The 14673-nt window shown below is 40.2% G+C and overlaps 1 protein-coding gene across 3 annotated transcripts in view; it reads right to left on the reverse strand.

Annotated features, from left to right (window-relative positions):
- The window catches only part of GK (glycerol kinase), an 82470-nt gene that overhangs the window by 55381 nt on the left and 12416 nt on the right, over positions 1 to 14673 (reverse strand). For all 3 annotated transcript variants that reach the window (XM_007456852.1, XM_007456851.1, XM_007456853.1), the window contains exons 3-4: positions 13127 to 13233; positions 5904 to 5981 (exon numbers count right to left, since the gene is read on the reverse strand). In XM_007456852.1, the coding sequence (XP_007456914.1) occupies positions 5904 to 5981; positions 13127 to 13233 (185 nt within the window). The remainder of the gene's footprint in view (positions 1 to 5903; positions 5982 to 13126; positions 13234 to 14673) is intronic.

Raw genomic sequence — 14673 nt, forward strand, 5'->3', positions numbered from 1 at the left:
GGGGTTAAAGGAGCAGCTGCTTCAGGGACTCTGGGTCACTCAGGCCGTGGGGAGGGAGGGGCACGGAGTGCGGGGCGAGCCTGCCGCGGCAGAGGCTGGCATGACGTTGCACCAGCCTGAGGCCCGCCGTGCGTTCTACCGGGGAAGTTTTCCCTGGATGCCGGGACCCTGGCAGTGGCGGGCTGCACAGGCTCCCCGGAAGCGGGGTGTGGACAGTGACCTGTGCTCACACACGGGCTTCTTTGCGGCAGCAGCAGCAGCCTTAGCCTCTCATGCCCGTCTCTGGGGTCCGCGCTTTTAGCCTCGCGCCAATCTCTGGAGTTCCTTTAAGCAGCGCTCTTAATCCCCTCTCCTCACGCACCAGGAAACAAAGAGGGAAGAAAAAGTCTCTTGCCTCTTCAGCAGGTCCAGACTTTTCCCCAGACTCCCTCCCGGCTAGCCGTGGTGCACTAACCCCCTGCAGGCTGTGTTCATGCCGCCAACCCCAGTCCTCTCCCTGCGCTCCGACCGAAGCCCGAGCCTCAGCTCCCAGCCCCACCCGCCCCGGCGGGTGAGCAGACAAGCCTCTCAGGCTGGTGAGTGCCGGTCGGCACCGATCCTCTGTGCGGGGATCTCTCCCCGCTTTGCCCTCCGCACCCCTGTTGCTGCGCTCTCCTCCGCGGTTCCAAAGCTCTCCCCCTCCGCCACCTGCAGTCTCCGCCCGTGAAGGGGCTTCTCAGTGTGTGGAAACCTTGCCTCCTTCACAGCTCCCTCCCACTGGTGCAGGTCCCGTCCCTATCCTTTTGTCTCTGTTTATTCTTTTTTCTTTTGCCCTACCCAGGTACGTGGGGACTTTCTTGCCTTTTGGGAGGTCTGAGGTCTTCTGCCAGAGCTCAGTAGGTGTTCTGTAGGAGTTGTTCCACGTGTAGATGTATTTCTGGTGTATCTGTGGGGAAGAAGTTGATCTCCGCGTCTTACTCTTCTGCCATCTTCCCTTCGTATCTCCAGAGAAACATTATTTAGTTTTTCTTTTAGTTGGGGTTTGCTTGTAATTATTCCTATAAGTCTCTGTTTGTCTTTGCCTTTATATTTCACCTTCATTTCTTAAGGATATTTTCACTAAATACAGAATTCTAGGTTCACGTTATTGTCTTTTAGCACTTTAAAGATTTCATTCCATTGTACTCTGCTTCTTTGAGAAATCAGCTGAAAGTTTTAGTGTTGGTCTCTTGAAGGTCATATCCTCTGGCTACTTTAAAATCCTTCTTTTTATCTTCAGGTCTCAGCATATGTTTGTATACGGCTTTATGTGTATTTATCTTGCCTGGGGAATCATAGCACTTCTTGAATTTGTGGTGTGATATCTTTCAACAGTTTTGAAAAACTTTTATCATCTATCTCTCTTTCCTTTTCTTTTGGGTCTCCAATTACAAATATGTTGGGCCTTCTTACCTTACCCCATATTTCTCTTAGATTCTTTTCTGTATTTTTTAAACCTTTGTCTCTCTGTGCTTCAGTCTAGATATTTACTCTGATCTCCCTTCCAGTTCACTAACTCAGCTGTGTCTAATACCATGTAAAACTCATCAAATGAGTTTAATACAGTCCTAGAATTTCGATCTTTAAATTTCCATTTCTTTGCTAAGATTATCACTCATCTCAATGAATTCCTTGAACATGTAGATGATGGTTATTTTAAAGTCTGATAACTCTAATATCAGGATTTCTTATTGGTCTGCTTCTAATGTCAGTTGTTTCTTTTGGTTTTCAGTCATTCTGTTTTGAATGCCTGATATTTTTAAATAGAAAACTAAAAAGTGTAGAAGAAAAAGGAATGAGTAAATAAGCACATCTCAAAAAGTTTTTCTAGTGAAATATTTACTGAAATCCTTCACTTATGCATAACTTCAACTAACCTAGTTGCATTATTTTAAAATGACAACTCAAAGTCCAAAGCTGCATTTTTACAATTCCAAGTTTAGAGTTTAACAGGAATTTTCTGGTTCCTGTGAGTAGGCCCTTCCTTTCACAAGGGAGAAAACAAAAAGTAAAACCTTAACTAGTATAAGAAGTTGGCTAACATTGGTCTGTGAAAGAATACTCTCCTAGATACTAGCCATTAAAATTGTAATATCCTGCTTATATTCAAAATGGGCTGCTCATGAGAATGAGAACAAAATAAAGCTTTAAAAGAGGTACTTTTGTGTAAGAGAACCTTTGGTTGCAATTCTTTGACCTTTTTTGCATCTTGAATTTTTTATCACAGATACAGAAGACATACTAAATGCTTTCTTATAACACAATAACATTAAAGACCTTCCTTTTTTATAAAGATTATTTCCAAAGGAATTCACACTACTCTTACAAGGCACGTTGTTAGTATATTTTCTGCTTGAATATCACTTTTTTCCAATCAATACTAAAGTAACTAAATATATTACTAAAGTAACTGTAAAGTAAAAAGAGCTCACTCTATAAATTATCCCATCTCTGACAACTTCTGCCTCCACTGTCCAACCCACAACCTGTTACTTTATTGACTAAAAAATTGTGCTTTGCTATTTGTGACAGAATAACGCCTTTTAGCGACTGTATATTTAGAACAAAACTTTCCTTTTAGCAACTGACAGTGTCATTCAGTGCTCAACTGTCATGTGCTACTAAGAGTGAGGCTAAAATATACCCATGGTTATTTACATTTAATAAGATGTGATATCTAATGGTGGTATATTTGAGATTGAGCTTTTGAACCCCTGCTGAAATCGCCAAGTTTGTAGCAGAAGGAGCTAAAATTTTGACACTTTATTTTCATAAGCTCAACAGAGTCAATTCAAATTTCTAGATGGGAAGAACAAGTATACAGGTACTTTATGGAAAGGTAGAGAAGGGAATGGGGACATCTGTAATCTTGATTTCTGAGGGGAGGAGGAGGTGAGATCCCTTTCAGGTGTCAGAAACAGCAGGGATTATAAAAAGTTCTGGCAACAATGACTCATTTGTATAATGCAAATTATCAGGAAGGGGCAAGCATAGGAACGAGTTAATTCAAATTGGGAATAACTATCTGAAAATGGTAAATATGTAACAACTCATTTCTTAGAGGACTCTTCAGCCCAACCCATGAGATTATAGGGAACATGACTACATGCTTTGTTAGCCAGATGTTTTAGTATGACAACTCCTGCAAGTGGAGAAAGGCCGTGAGTTTGACATCCATGCACAAGAGCTTACCCACAGCATTGTAGAGAGGCTCTCCAGTTAACTTGTCCCAGACTACGGTGGTTTCCCTCTGGTTACTGACACCAATAGCTTTAAAGAGAAAGTTAAACAGAAAGGATTAAAAAAACAAGCAGAAATCTGAGGATAGTTCTCACTTTTTTTTTTTTTTTTTTTTTTTTTTTTTGCAGTCTCCGCCCGTGAAGGGGCTTCTCAGTGTGTGGAAACCTTGCCTCCTTCACAGCTCCCTCCCACTGGTGCAGGTCCCGTCCCTATCCTTTTGTCTCTGTTTATTCTTTTTTCTTTTGCCCTACCCAGGTACGTGGGGACTTTCTTGCCTTTTGGGAGGTCTGAGGTCTTCTGCCAGAGCTCAGTAGGTGTTCTGTAGGAGTTGTTCCACGTGTAGATGTATTTCTGGTGTATCTGTGGGGAAGAAGTTGATCTCCGCGTCTTACTCTTCTGCCATCTTCCCTTCGTATCTCCAGAGAAACATTATTTAGTTTTTCTTTTAGTTGGGGTTTGCTTGTAATTATTCCTATAAGTCTCTGTTTGTCTTTGCCTTTATATTTCACCTTCATTTCTTAAGGATATTTTCACTAAATACAGAATTCTAGGTTCACGTTATTGTCTTTTAGCACTTTAAAGATTTCATTCCATTGTACTCTGCTTCTTTGAGAAATCAGCTGAAAGTTTTAGTGTTGGTCTCTTGAAGGTCATATCCTCTGGCTACTTTAAAATCCTTCTTTTTATCTTCAGGTCTCAGCATATGTTTGTATACGGCTTTATGTGTATTTATCTTGCCTGGGGAATCATAGCACTTCTTGAATTTGTGGTGTGATATCTTTCAACAGTTTTGAAAAACTTTTATCATCTATCTCTCTTTCCTTTTCTTTTGGGTCTCCAATTACAAATATGTTGGGCCTTCTTACCTTACCCCATATTTCTCTTAGATTCTTTTCTGTATTTTTTAAACCTTTGTCTCTCTGTGCTTCAGTCTAGATATTTACTCTGATCTCCCTTCCAGTTCACTAACTCAGCTGTGTCTAATACCATGTAAAACTCATCAAATGAGTTTAATACAGTCCTAGAATTTCGATCTTTAAATTTCCATTTCTTTGCTAAGATTATCACTCATCTCAATGAATTCCTTGAACATGTAGATGATGGTTATTTTAAAGTCTGATAACTCTAATATCAGGATTTCTTATTGGTCTGCTTCTAATGTCAGTTGTTTCTTTTGGTTTTCAGTCATTCTGTTTTGAATGCCTGATATTTTTAAATAGAAAACTAAAAAGTGTAGAAGAAAAAGGAATGAGTAAATAAGCACATCTCAAAAAGTTTTTCTAGTGAAATATTTACTGAAATCCTTCACTTATGCATAACTTCAACTAACCTAGTTGCATTATTTTAAAATGACAACTCAAAGTCCAAAGCTGCATTTTTACAATTCCAAGTTTAGAGTTTAACAGGAATTTTCTGGTTCCTGTGAGTAGGCCCTTCCTTTCACAAGGGAGAAAACAAAAAGTAAAACCTTAACTAGTATAAGAAGTTGGCTAACATTGGTCTGTGAAAGAATACTCTCCTAGATACTAGCCATTAAAATTGTAATATCCTGCTTATATTCAAAATGGGCTGCTCATGAGAATGAGAACAAAATAAAGCTTTAAAAGAGGTACTTTTGTGTAAGAGAACCTTTGGTTGCAATTCTTTGACCTTTTTTGCATCTTGAATTTTTTATCACAGATACAGAAGACATACTAAATGCTTTCTTATAACACAATAACATTAAAGACCTTCCTTTTTTATAAAGATTATTTCCAAAGGAATTCACACTACTCTTACAAGGCACGTTGTTAGTATATTTTCTGCTTGAATATCACTTTTTTCCAATCAATACTAAAGTAACTAAATATATTACTAAAGTAACTGTAAAGTAAAAAGAGCTCACTCTATAAATTATCCCATCTCTGACAACTTCTGCCTCCACTGTCCAACCCACAACCTGTTACTTTATTGACTAAAAAATTGTGCTTTGCTATTTGTGACAGAATAACGCCTTTTAGCGACTGTATATTTAGAACAAAACTTTCCTTTTAGCAACTGACAGTGTCATTCAGTGCTCAACTGTCATGTGCTACTAAGAGTGAGGCTAAAATATACCCATGGTTATTTACATTTAATAAGATGTGATATCTAATGGTGGTATATTTGAGATTGAGCTTTTGAACCCCTGCTGAAATCGCCAAGTTTGTAGCAGAAGGAGCTAAAATTTTGACACTTTATTTTCATAAGCTCAACAGAGTCAATTCAAATTTCTAGATGGGAAGAACAAGTATACAGGTACTTTATGGAAAGGTAGAGAAGGGAATGGGGACATCTGTAATCTTGATTTCTGAGGGGAGGAGGAGGTGAGATCCCTTTCAGGTGTCAGAAACAGCAGGGATTATAAAAAGTTCTGGCAACAATGACTCATTTGTATAATGCAAATTATCAGGAAGGGGCAAGCATAGGAACGAGTTAATTCAAATTGGGAATAACTATCTGAAAATGGTAAATATGTAACAACTCATTTCTTAGAGGACTCTTCAGCCCAACCCATGAGATTATAGGGAACATGACTACATGCTTTGTTAGCCAGATGTTTTAGTATGACAACTCCTGCAAGTGGAGAAAGGCCGTGAGTTTGACATCCATGCACAAGAGCTTACCCACAGCATTGTAGAGAGGCTCTCCAGTTAACTTGTCCCAGACTACGGTGGTTTCCCTCTGGTTACTGACACCAATAGCTTTAAAGAGAAAGTTAAACAGAAAGGATTAAAAAAACAAGCAGAAATCTGAGGATAGTTCTCACTTTTTTTTTTTTTTTTTTTTTTTTTTTTTTTTTTTTTTTTTTTTTTTTTTTTTTTTTTTTTTTTTTTTTTTTTACAGGCACAACTAAACATAAAAATTTGAAGAAAAACATTTGGAACGTCTGTGGTGGTATTGAATTGATTTTCTTTGACTGGCCCAGGAAAAGCGAACCACCAATGTCAACTACTTCTTTTTCTTTCTACAGACTTCTTCCTGCTTCACTACCAGCACACCATAACATGGACCCAGATCAACAGCCAAATAAAAGACTCGCAGGTTGCCTTATAAATAGGGAATGCAATAACTTCCCAAATTTACGATATCCAATTTATCATGCTGAGGAGACCAACCATAACCTCATTCGTTTATTTACTAACTGCCACAAGAAATTTCCCTCTGTGTGTGTGTGTGCACACATGCCTGTATTTTGAGAAAATAGTCACAGATAAAATCCTTCATGCTGGGCAAACTCATATTATGCTTAGTTAGAAATTCAGTTTTCTTCATGTATTTTAATAATATGTTACAAGACATAGAGTTTGAGGGACTCCCCTGGTGGCAGAGTGGCTAAGACTCCACGCTCCCAATGCTGGGGATCTGGGTTCGATCCCTGGTCAGGGAACTAGATCCCACATGCATGCCACAACTAAGAGTTCGCATGCCACAACTATGGAGCCCATGTGCCACAACTAAGGAGCTGGCGAGCCACAACTAAGGAGCCCGTGAGCCGCAACTAAGACCCAGCGCAACCAAAAAAACAAACAAACAAAAGACATAGAGTTTGAATCAGGCATAAGTACAGTATGTGATGGCAATTACATTATACTAACCTATATACAACTCAAGGGCTATAGTTACAGTAAGTTACTATAAGTAAAATACTATTCCATACCATCTTACTCAATTTGGCTTGATTCAGCTAAATTGGAGGTTCTCAGACTTGGTTGTACATTAGAATCAACTGCAGAGCTTTGAAAAAATACCGGTGCCCAGGCCCTGACCCAAATCTTCTGATTTAACTAACCTGGGGTAGCATCTGAGCATTGGTATTTTTTCTTAATACTCTCCAGGTGATTCTCCTGTGCAGAGCTGCACACACTGGGCTAAAGGATGGAGCTTTTCCACAATTTAAGATTAGGACAGACCTTAAAGGCTATATAATCAACCCACCTTATGCTCAGATCTCTGGAATTGCCTGTTACGTGACCATTCAGACAGCACTTCTAGTGACAAGATACTCACTACCTCTCTCCAGGCAAACAAATCTCTACTGTACAGCTTTGCTATTTAAAAAGAATTCGTTTCCTCATCGCTTCCACCTATAGATCTTTGCTACATTCTTTGGAGATACAAAGAATAAGGTGAATCCTTCTTCCACATGTCAGTCTTTCACACCTGAAGCAGCTATTCTGTCCCTCCAGGCTTCTCTTCCCCTGTCTAGGCTAAAGAGCCCAATTTCCTTCCACTGCCCCACCTCCATAGGGCATGGTTTAAAGTCCCTTCACCACCTCTCCTAGGAACATGCAACTAACTGTCCAAATTACTCAAGCTGTACACCCAGAATAAGACATACTAGGAATGTTCTGACCAACAGAGAGCTGAAGGGGACCAGCAGCTCCCTTGTTCTAAATAATCTTTATTCAATGCAAATATACTTACTTTATTTAACACCTTTTCTAGAGGTATAAAGATGAATGAGATTCTACTACCAGGAAACCTAGAGGCATAGGGTAAAAGGAAGAGATTTGAGGGTGTTTTTTAAAAAATAGAAGGCCAAAAGGTCTGTAGGAATAAAAGAAGAGAAAGGAGAATGTGGGGGGTAAGGGGTCTGGAAATGAATGGGACACGGTCCTGATTGTTGTAGTGACAGGAGGGGATGGGATTAATACACAGGTGGAGGGAGGAGCCTCAGTAGGGCGGAAGGCTATTGCTTCCCTTGTGATGGAGGGAAGGGGGCAAGAGATCCAGACATTAAGTACTGGGACAGGAAGTTGAGAAATTTAGACCCCAGAGCCTCAACTTTCTCTGTGTAGTAGAGCGCAAGGTTATCTGTGAAAACAGGGACTGTGAAGCTTGGGTGCTATTCAACAGAGCTCAGGCTCTGAAGCCAGACTGCTGGGTTTCAAATTCCAACTCTTCTGCTTCCTAGCAGCATGATCCTGGGTCTCAGTTTTATCTTCTGTAAATTGGAGATGATAAAAGTTCCCATCTTACAGGGTTACAAAAAGGAAAACCTAAGTTAATGCATATTAAAACAGTGCCTGGGACATAGTAACCACTCCATAAATGTCACTTATTGCAGCCATTCATTGTCATCATTGTTACACATAGACTGGAGTACCAGTTGCAAAGAATGGGACTCAGCTAAGTGGGACACGTAAAGGAATTCCGCAGCAGCACTGTGGGCACAGCAGAGGCCAGAGACCTTGGCAGGACCTTGGCAATGGTTGTTAAGGTGGAGTATTGTGAACGTGATATGTGACAACTTTACGATGAGGGCTCACAATGAATTCATGGTCTACTAAACTCTCCTGTTCTTCCCCACTGCATTAATTTCCCATTAACTAGCTGGCTGCTTCCTTAGTTGCAATCCTGGAGTTTCTTTTTTTTATATAAATTTATTTATTTATTTTTGGCTGCGTTGGGTCTTCGCTGCTGCCCGCAGGCTTTCTCTAGCTGCGGCGAGTGGGGGTTACTCTTCGTTGCAGTGTGCGGGCTTCTCATTGCGGTGGCTTCTCTTGTTGCGGAGCCCGGGCTCTAGGCACACGGGCTTCAGTAGTTGTGGCATGTGGGCTCAGTAGTTGTGGCTCGCAGGCTTAGTTGCTCCGCGGCATGTGGGATCTTCCCAGACCAGGGCTCGAACCCGTGTCCCCTGCATTGGCAGGTGGATTCTTAACCGCTGTGCCACCAGGGAAGTCCCAAGCCTGGAGCTTCTATTCTATGCCCTTCACGCTACCTTTCTTTATTGGCTCATTCTAACTGGTATTCAGAACATTATCTAGAGCTATTTCGATCTGATTCATTAGTCACGGGTTTCACTCTAACCACTTCTTCTTTCCCCTCTATCTTAATTTGGTTCCTTCATGCCAAGCAAAATTGCTTTTCTTGCAAACAATCAAAGTCCAGTGAAGCAGCTTCTCAGGATTCTCTTCCAGCCACAAACAAGTCTAGTACCGGTTTCTCCCGACACAGGCCTTATGCATTGCCTCTGAACTTCTGAACTTCTAATTGTGCTAATTTCTTGGCATTTTTACCCTAAAATACTCTATGCTTTTCTATGTTTCTTAAGAAAACTTTTCTGACTGCTAATCCCAGCACATGTGCTTCTCTTAATAGTTCCTAATTTTAACTCCTTCTTTTTCAGAATAACATGTTTAGGTTTTATAATCCTCCACCCTAGTTCACCTACCATAAGAGCAAATGAATGTGACGTGCAAGTCTTTTAGCTAGAGATACTAAAATCACTGGACAACATAAAACCTAACACATTACTCTCGTATCTAGTAGGTCCATGCTTCATCCATATATTCTTTTTCAGGGGATTTTTTTTTTTCTCAAAACTGAGTGTCACTAGTACAATTAACTAGCTAAATGCTATATTCAAAATCTGGTTAAATTTTGCTTAATATTGCCTGTGAAAAGTTATAATCGCAGTTAAGAAAATTTACTTCGAAAAAAGCCTTTGGAAATACTCCAGAATGTTATCATTGTTGTCTTGGTGGAATTATAGATGACATGCACCCTTATTTAAAAATAAAATTATAATTTCTAATTGGAACACATTTCTGGAGAAAACAACAACAACAACCCAATAAACGCACATAGCAAAACAATATGAGCCCCAGAGGAAGGCTCTGGGACTACTAAAAGCGCCGTTGGGAAGAGGTAGAAAGCTTCCATGTCTGGCAGACGTGTGCTTGTGGCAAGTTATACCACTTGCAAGGGAGATGTGGCCATTGCTGGGAAGCCCTTTAGGACAAAGAGTGCCCTTCTGAGAGGCCGAGTCTCAGAGGTGAAGGAAAGGTGGGTGGATGTGTTGGCTAGGGCGAGGCAGTGGGTGTGCGGGCTTCCCTGTCCTCTAAGGGTGTGAGAAGTACCATCTAACCTAATCGCTGAGGACTTGATGTTCTCAACTTTGTAACAGTGTATGTTGTATTTTGCTTGTATCTCATGAGGGAGGATGAATGAGACTAGGTGGTATTGTAACTCTTCATAGTTTGTATTTCCTTCAGTCCAGTGACAGGCAAACAGAGCGGCCCAGCTCTCTAAGCCAAGGTGGAAAGAAGCAGCCTATTTACTTCTCTTGGGCTCAAGTGAGCTGTTAAACTGGAAAGTGAACTTTAATTTTGGAGACATTGTTTATAGGGACCTGAAATCAACAAACTTTGGCAGATGAGGACAACTAAAACCAATGAAACTGGAGTTTGCCAAAGAAATACAACCAGCTATGATGAACTCAATGATTACCAGGTAAGATGATAAATGAATCACCCTTTAGCTGGAAAAAACTCATTTCTTTGCCACTTTGGAACCAAAAACTCAAGTGGTTTTTGAGGTTATTATCAGTGTGTCTCAGGAAAGAAAGCACTGGACCAGGAGACAGGGCAGTTGTGCTTTCATGTTATACCACCACTAAATAGCTACACGACCTGCAAAGGGTCCCTGTTCTCTCATTTGCAGCTAGGTCTAAGTGATGGAAGATCCTTTACAGCATTTGGGTTCTGTGACCTAGAGCTCTATATAGGCAAGCAAAAGCTTGGCCCTTGACAGTGCCAATTCAATAAATTATCTGGGAAAAAATTTTTTGAACACAACTGGCCTGGTATGGAGGGGCTTGTGGAACGTTCTCTTCCTTGGCCATAGGCTGGTAGTTGTTGAGAAGGAAGTGCTGGGTCACTTTGGTTCAGGTATGGGTTTCACACTGGCCAGACACAGAGGAGCGTAGAGCAGAGAGCTGTGTGCCCAGTATTCTTACAGACAGTGCAAGTGGAAGACAAGTGACCTGGACTGGAGTTATGTGTCATCTTCACGAACACCACAAAAACAAGAGAAAAAAGAATGCCACCTGAGTGGGTCCAGAAGGCCAACATGCCGCAGCCTCTACCTTACCTGAAAGGGAGGTAGAATGAGCTCAAAATTATGGCCAATGGCTCTGAAATCTACATCGTGAACATGGCATTCCGCCACCTAGATTATTTACGTCACTGGTAATGGATATTTCGACAACAGAGTGTGCTACTGAATGCCTCTTACATGTTTACACTGTTTAGACCATGAAAGCTGTGAGGACAGTTCAAGGAAGCTGACCAACAATCACTTTGACAGAGGACTCGTCTAAAACTTGGTGAATGCAGCTGTAAAAGAAGTCTGAAGTACTTCACTTACATGTAGGGATAAAATGAAGGCAGGATATTAAAAAACTGTTAACAAAATATCAAATCGTACATGGCTATTTCTTGTAAAAATCTGCAGTAACAGAAATATCACTGTTACATTTTTCCATTAATCTGTGATTGGATTAACATGTTTCCCCCATTGGACAGCGGCACGACCCTATTTGTGCTCCACTGTTTCCCTAGCACACCTAGCACATCGTAGGCACTATGAGTTTGCTGAATGACTGGTTTTGATTATACTCAGCCTTTTTAAAAGTGAGTTTTATTTATACAAATAGGGGGAAGCCTGAAAAAAAAATCAATGTTTCAACTCAGGAGTGCTGGTAAATTTCAGAGCCAAGATGACATGAATTAAGGAACCACCACCACCAACTGATGGTTCCCCGTATCTAGAGTCAAACTACCTAAGAAAGAAAAAAAAAGTAGCCCTTGAATGGTGAACTTGAAAAATTTAAACTCTAAGGAGGTGGCAATTACCGCATTATGCTTCCACCCTTTACACTAGTAGCATATCAATTTTAGATGACTGGGTTATTTTTTTTCTCCCTCATGAAAGATGCAAAGCCAAACTCAGGTAGATATTCTATTAAAACTACTAGGAATTAAAGGGAGATACTTGTAATAACCTAACACTCTCAGACAATTATTTAAGGGAGATTTCAAAAGTGAAGTGCTTTGATTTCAAACAACCTCCCCCCTCCCTAAGCTGTTCCTTATTCTAGTCTTTCTCTCCCCAGTAAAGGGCATCCCTATCCATCCAGGAGCTCCAGCAAAAACCCCAAGCCTCATCTGTGACCCATCTCTTTCCCCCACCCCACTACTCTCTCTGCTACCCTGACATCCAATCCATCAGCAAGTTCTGGCCCTTTCTCCCCACCTCCACTGCTACCACTGTCAATCAAGTCATCATCCTCTCTCTCAGGACTTCCACGGTGGCCTCCACACTGGTCTCCTTGTGTCCACACTTACACCTTTACTGTTCACTCTCCACAGTGTTCCGTACAGCAGTCAGGAAGTTGTTTTTAAACTGCAAGTCAGATCCTGTCATCCCCTATGGCCTTGCTTAAAGTCTTCTCATGGCTCCCTGTGATACTAAGAATAACATCCAAACTCCTAACTGTGGCCGACAAGGCCCCGTCCACTTCTCAGATTTCAATTCCTTCTGAAACCCCTTACCCACCCAACCTCACCTGTCACCCTTCTTCCACTGTATTTTTGACATGCTGGCCTTCTTTCTGATCCAGGAATGGGCCAAAATTATTCCCACCTCAGGCCCTTTGCATTTGTTGCTTTCTATTCCTCTAACATTTTCCCCCCAGATATTTGCATGGCTGGCCCCTTTTGGCCTTTGACACCGCAGCAAAAGTGTCACCTCCTCAGAGAGGACTTCTCTGGCCTTCCAATCTAAAGGAAGCCTCTCTATGCACACTCTAGCATATCACTGGGTTTTACTTTCTGTATGGAACTTATCTGCATCTGAAATTAGCTGGTACTTATCTACTCTTACTGTTGGTCTCACTCCCACCAAAATAAAAGCTTCATGAGAACAGGGACCTAATCTTCCTGATTATTGTTGTATCCTCAGTTCTCAAAGAAATGCTTGCCACTGCATGGGCATTCAAGTATGTGCTGGATGAATGAATTTAATTGAGATAATCATACATAGAGTAAAATATGAAAAATACCTTTTATGTTGGAAATATCAATATTGAGCTGTCCAAGTTTCTCACACGTTTTCTCTATACACTCATAGACAGAATGCAGAATTTCCTTAGGGTCCTGCTCCACCCATCTTCAAACAAAAGAATGTATTTGGTTAGTCCACAAGAGAGCAAGACACATATAATTTATTTCTCTAGAGATGTTCACTTATGAGGGAGTGGCTGCACAAATCGAAGAAAATCAGATAAGCAAAGCATATCCAATATTCTAAAGAAATGATTTAAAGAAGAGCCTATTTACTTTACATTTTTATTATTCTTCATATAGTAATTAATTATTTGAAAGGAGGTAAGTAATACCAGGCCACAAATAGCAAATATTCTACCTATTTTTAAATTACTTTTCAAATCCAGTAAGAAACTGGTTCCCCAATTCTTTATATTCTGTGGGTGTGATGAATTCTGATATACTATCTTTATGTTTCACTAGTCATTAGTCAGTTTTAAACAGACTAGATATAGATATTATTCTTTTGATACATTGATTTCCTCGTTTACTTACTTATATATCTGTGTATTTATTTATTTATGAAGCAAAACAAATTCTAAGAAGTCAAATAAGTATACTAATCTCTTTTGTCATTTTATTTCCTAAAATGTTTTGTTAGAATTTGGGGGAAAAATGTACATTCCTTCCAATAACTATTTCATGTAGACAAGTGACTGGTCCCAGTTTTCAGACCCAATCCCAGTGCAATTGTGGTTAAGGTACAAGGACCTCAGAAGGATGAATGGCTCATAATAAATGAAAAGGAAGAATACCTGGGAGAAACAAATGGCATACTTTTTCTATGCAAAAGTAGAAATGACACAAGTTAAAAGAATCCTACGCTAGAATCTGGAAGTAGCAAGGGAATTCCAAATGCCTTTCTTGTCTGCCTTCTTCAGGTCTGCCTGGCTTTCCTGAGCTTTGAGTTCTGTCTCTAAATTCTCTTTTTCCAAAACCCAATCGCCTTCCACATACTTCTAATTTTTGTCCCTCCAAGTCTAGCTATTCTCTCTCTAAACTGCACTGGGATCAAGCCTGTGGATGGTCATTCTAATGCTGCTAACATATTAATAGCTTTTCTTATTAAACAAAGGAATTCTCTAAAACATAGGAGAAAATTTTTAACGGAAAATTTGGTAACACACTGTTTTCCCTCTCTTTCTTAAATTGAAGTAAATTTTATGATGAAATGAACAGATCGAAAGTGCACAATTTGTTGAGTTTTAACAAATGTATATACCAATCTAACCAACACCCCAGTCAAGATATAGAATATTTCCATTGCTCCAGAAAAGTTCTTTCATGCCTCTTTCAAGTCAATCACACACTCCACAGGCAACTACTTTTTGGATTTCCATCATCCTAATTAGTTTAGCCTCTTCTTGAATTTCAGATAAGAGCCATGCAGGATGTATTCTTTTGTGGCCAGTTTTTTTCACTCTCCAGGATATCAAAGAGATTCAGCCATGTCATTGCATGTATCAGGTCACTTTTGAAAAACTGTCAAACAGTATTTCATTGC

Source organism: Lipotes vexillifer, unplaced genomic scaffold (assembly GCF_000442215.2).
Source record: "Lipotes vexillifer unplaced genomic scaffold, Lipotes_vexillifer_v1.1 scaffold207, whole genome shotgun sequence".
Taxonomy (NCBI): domain Eukaryota; kingdom Metazoa; phylum Chordata; class Mammalia; order Artiodactyla; family Lipotidae; genus Lipotes; species Lipotes vexillifer.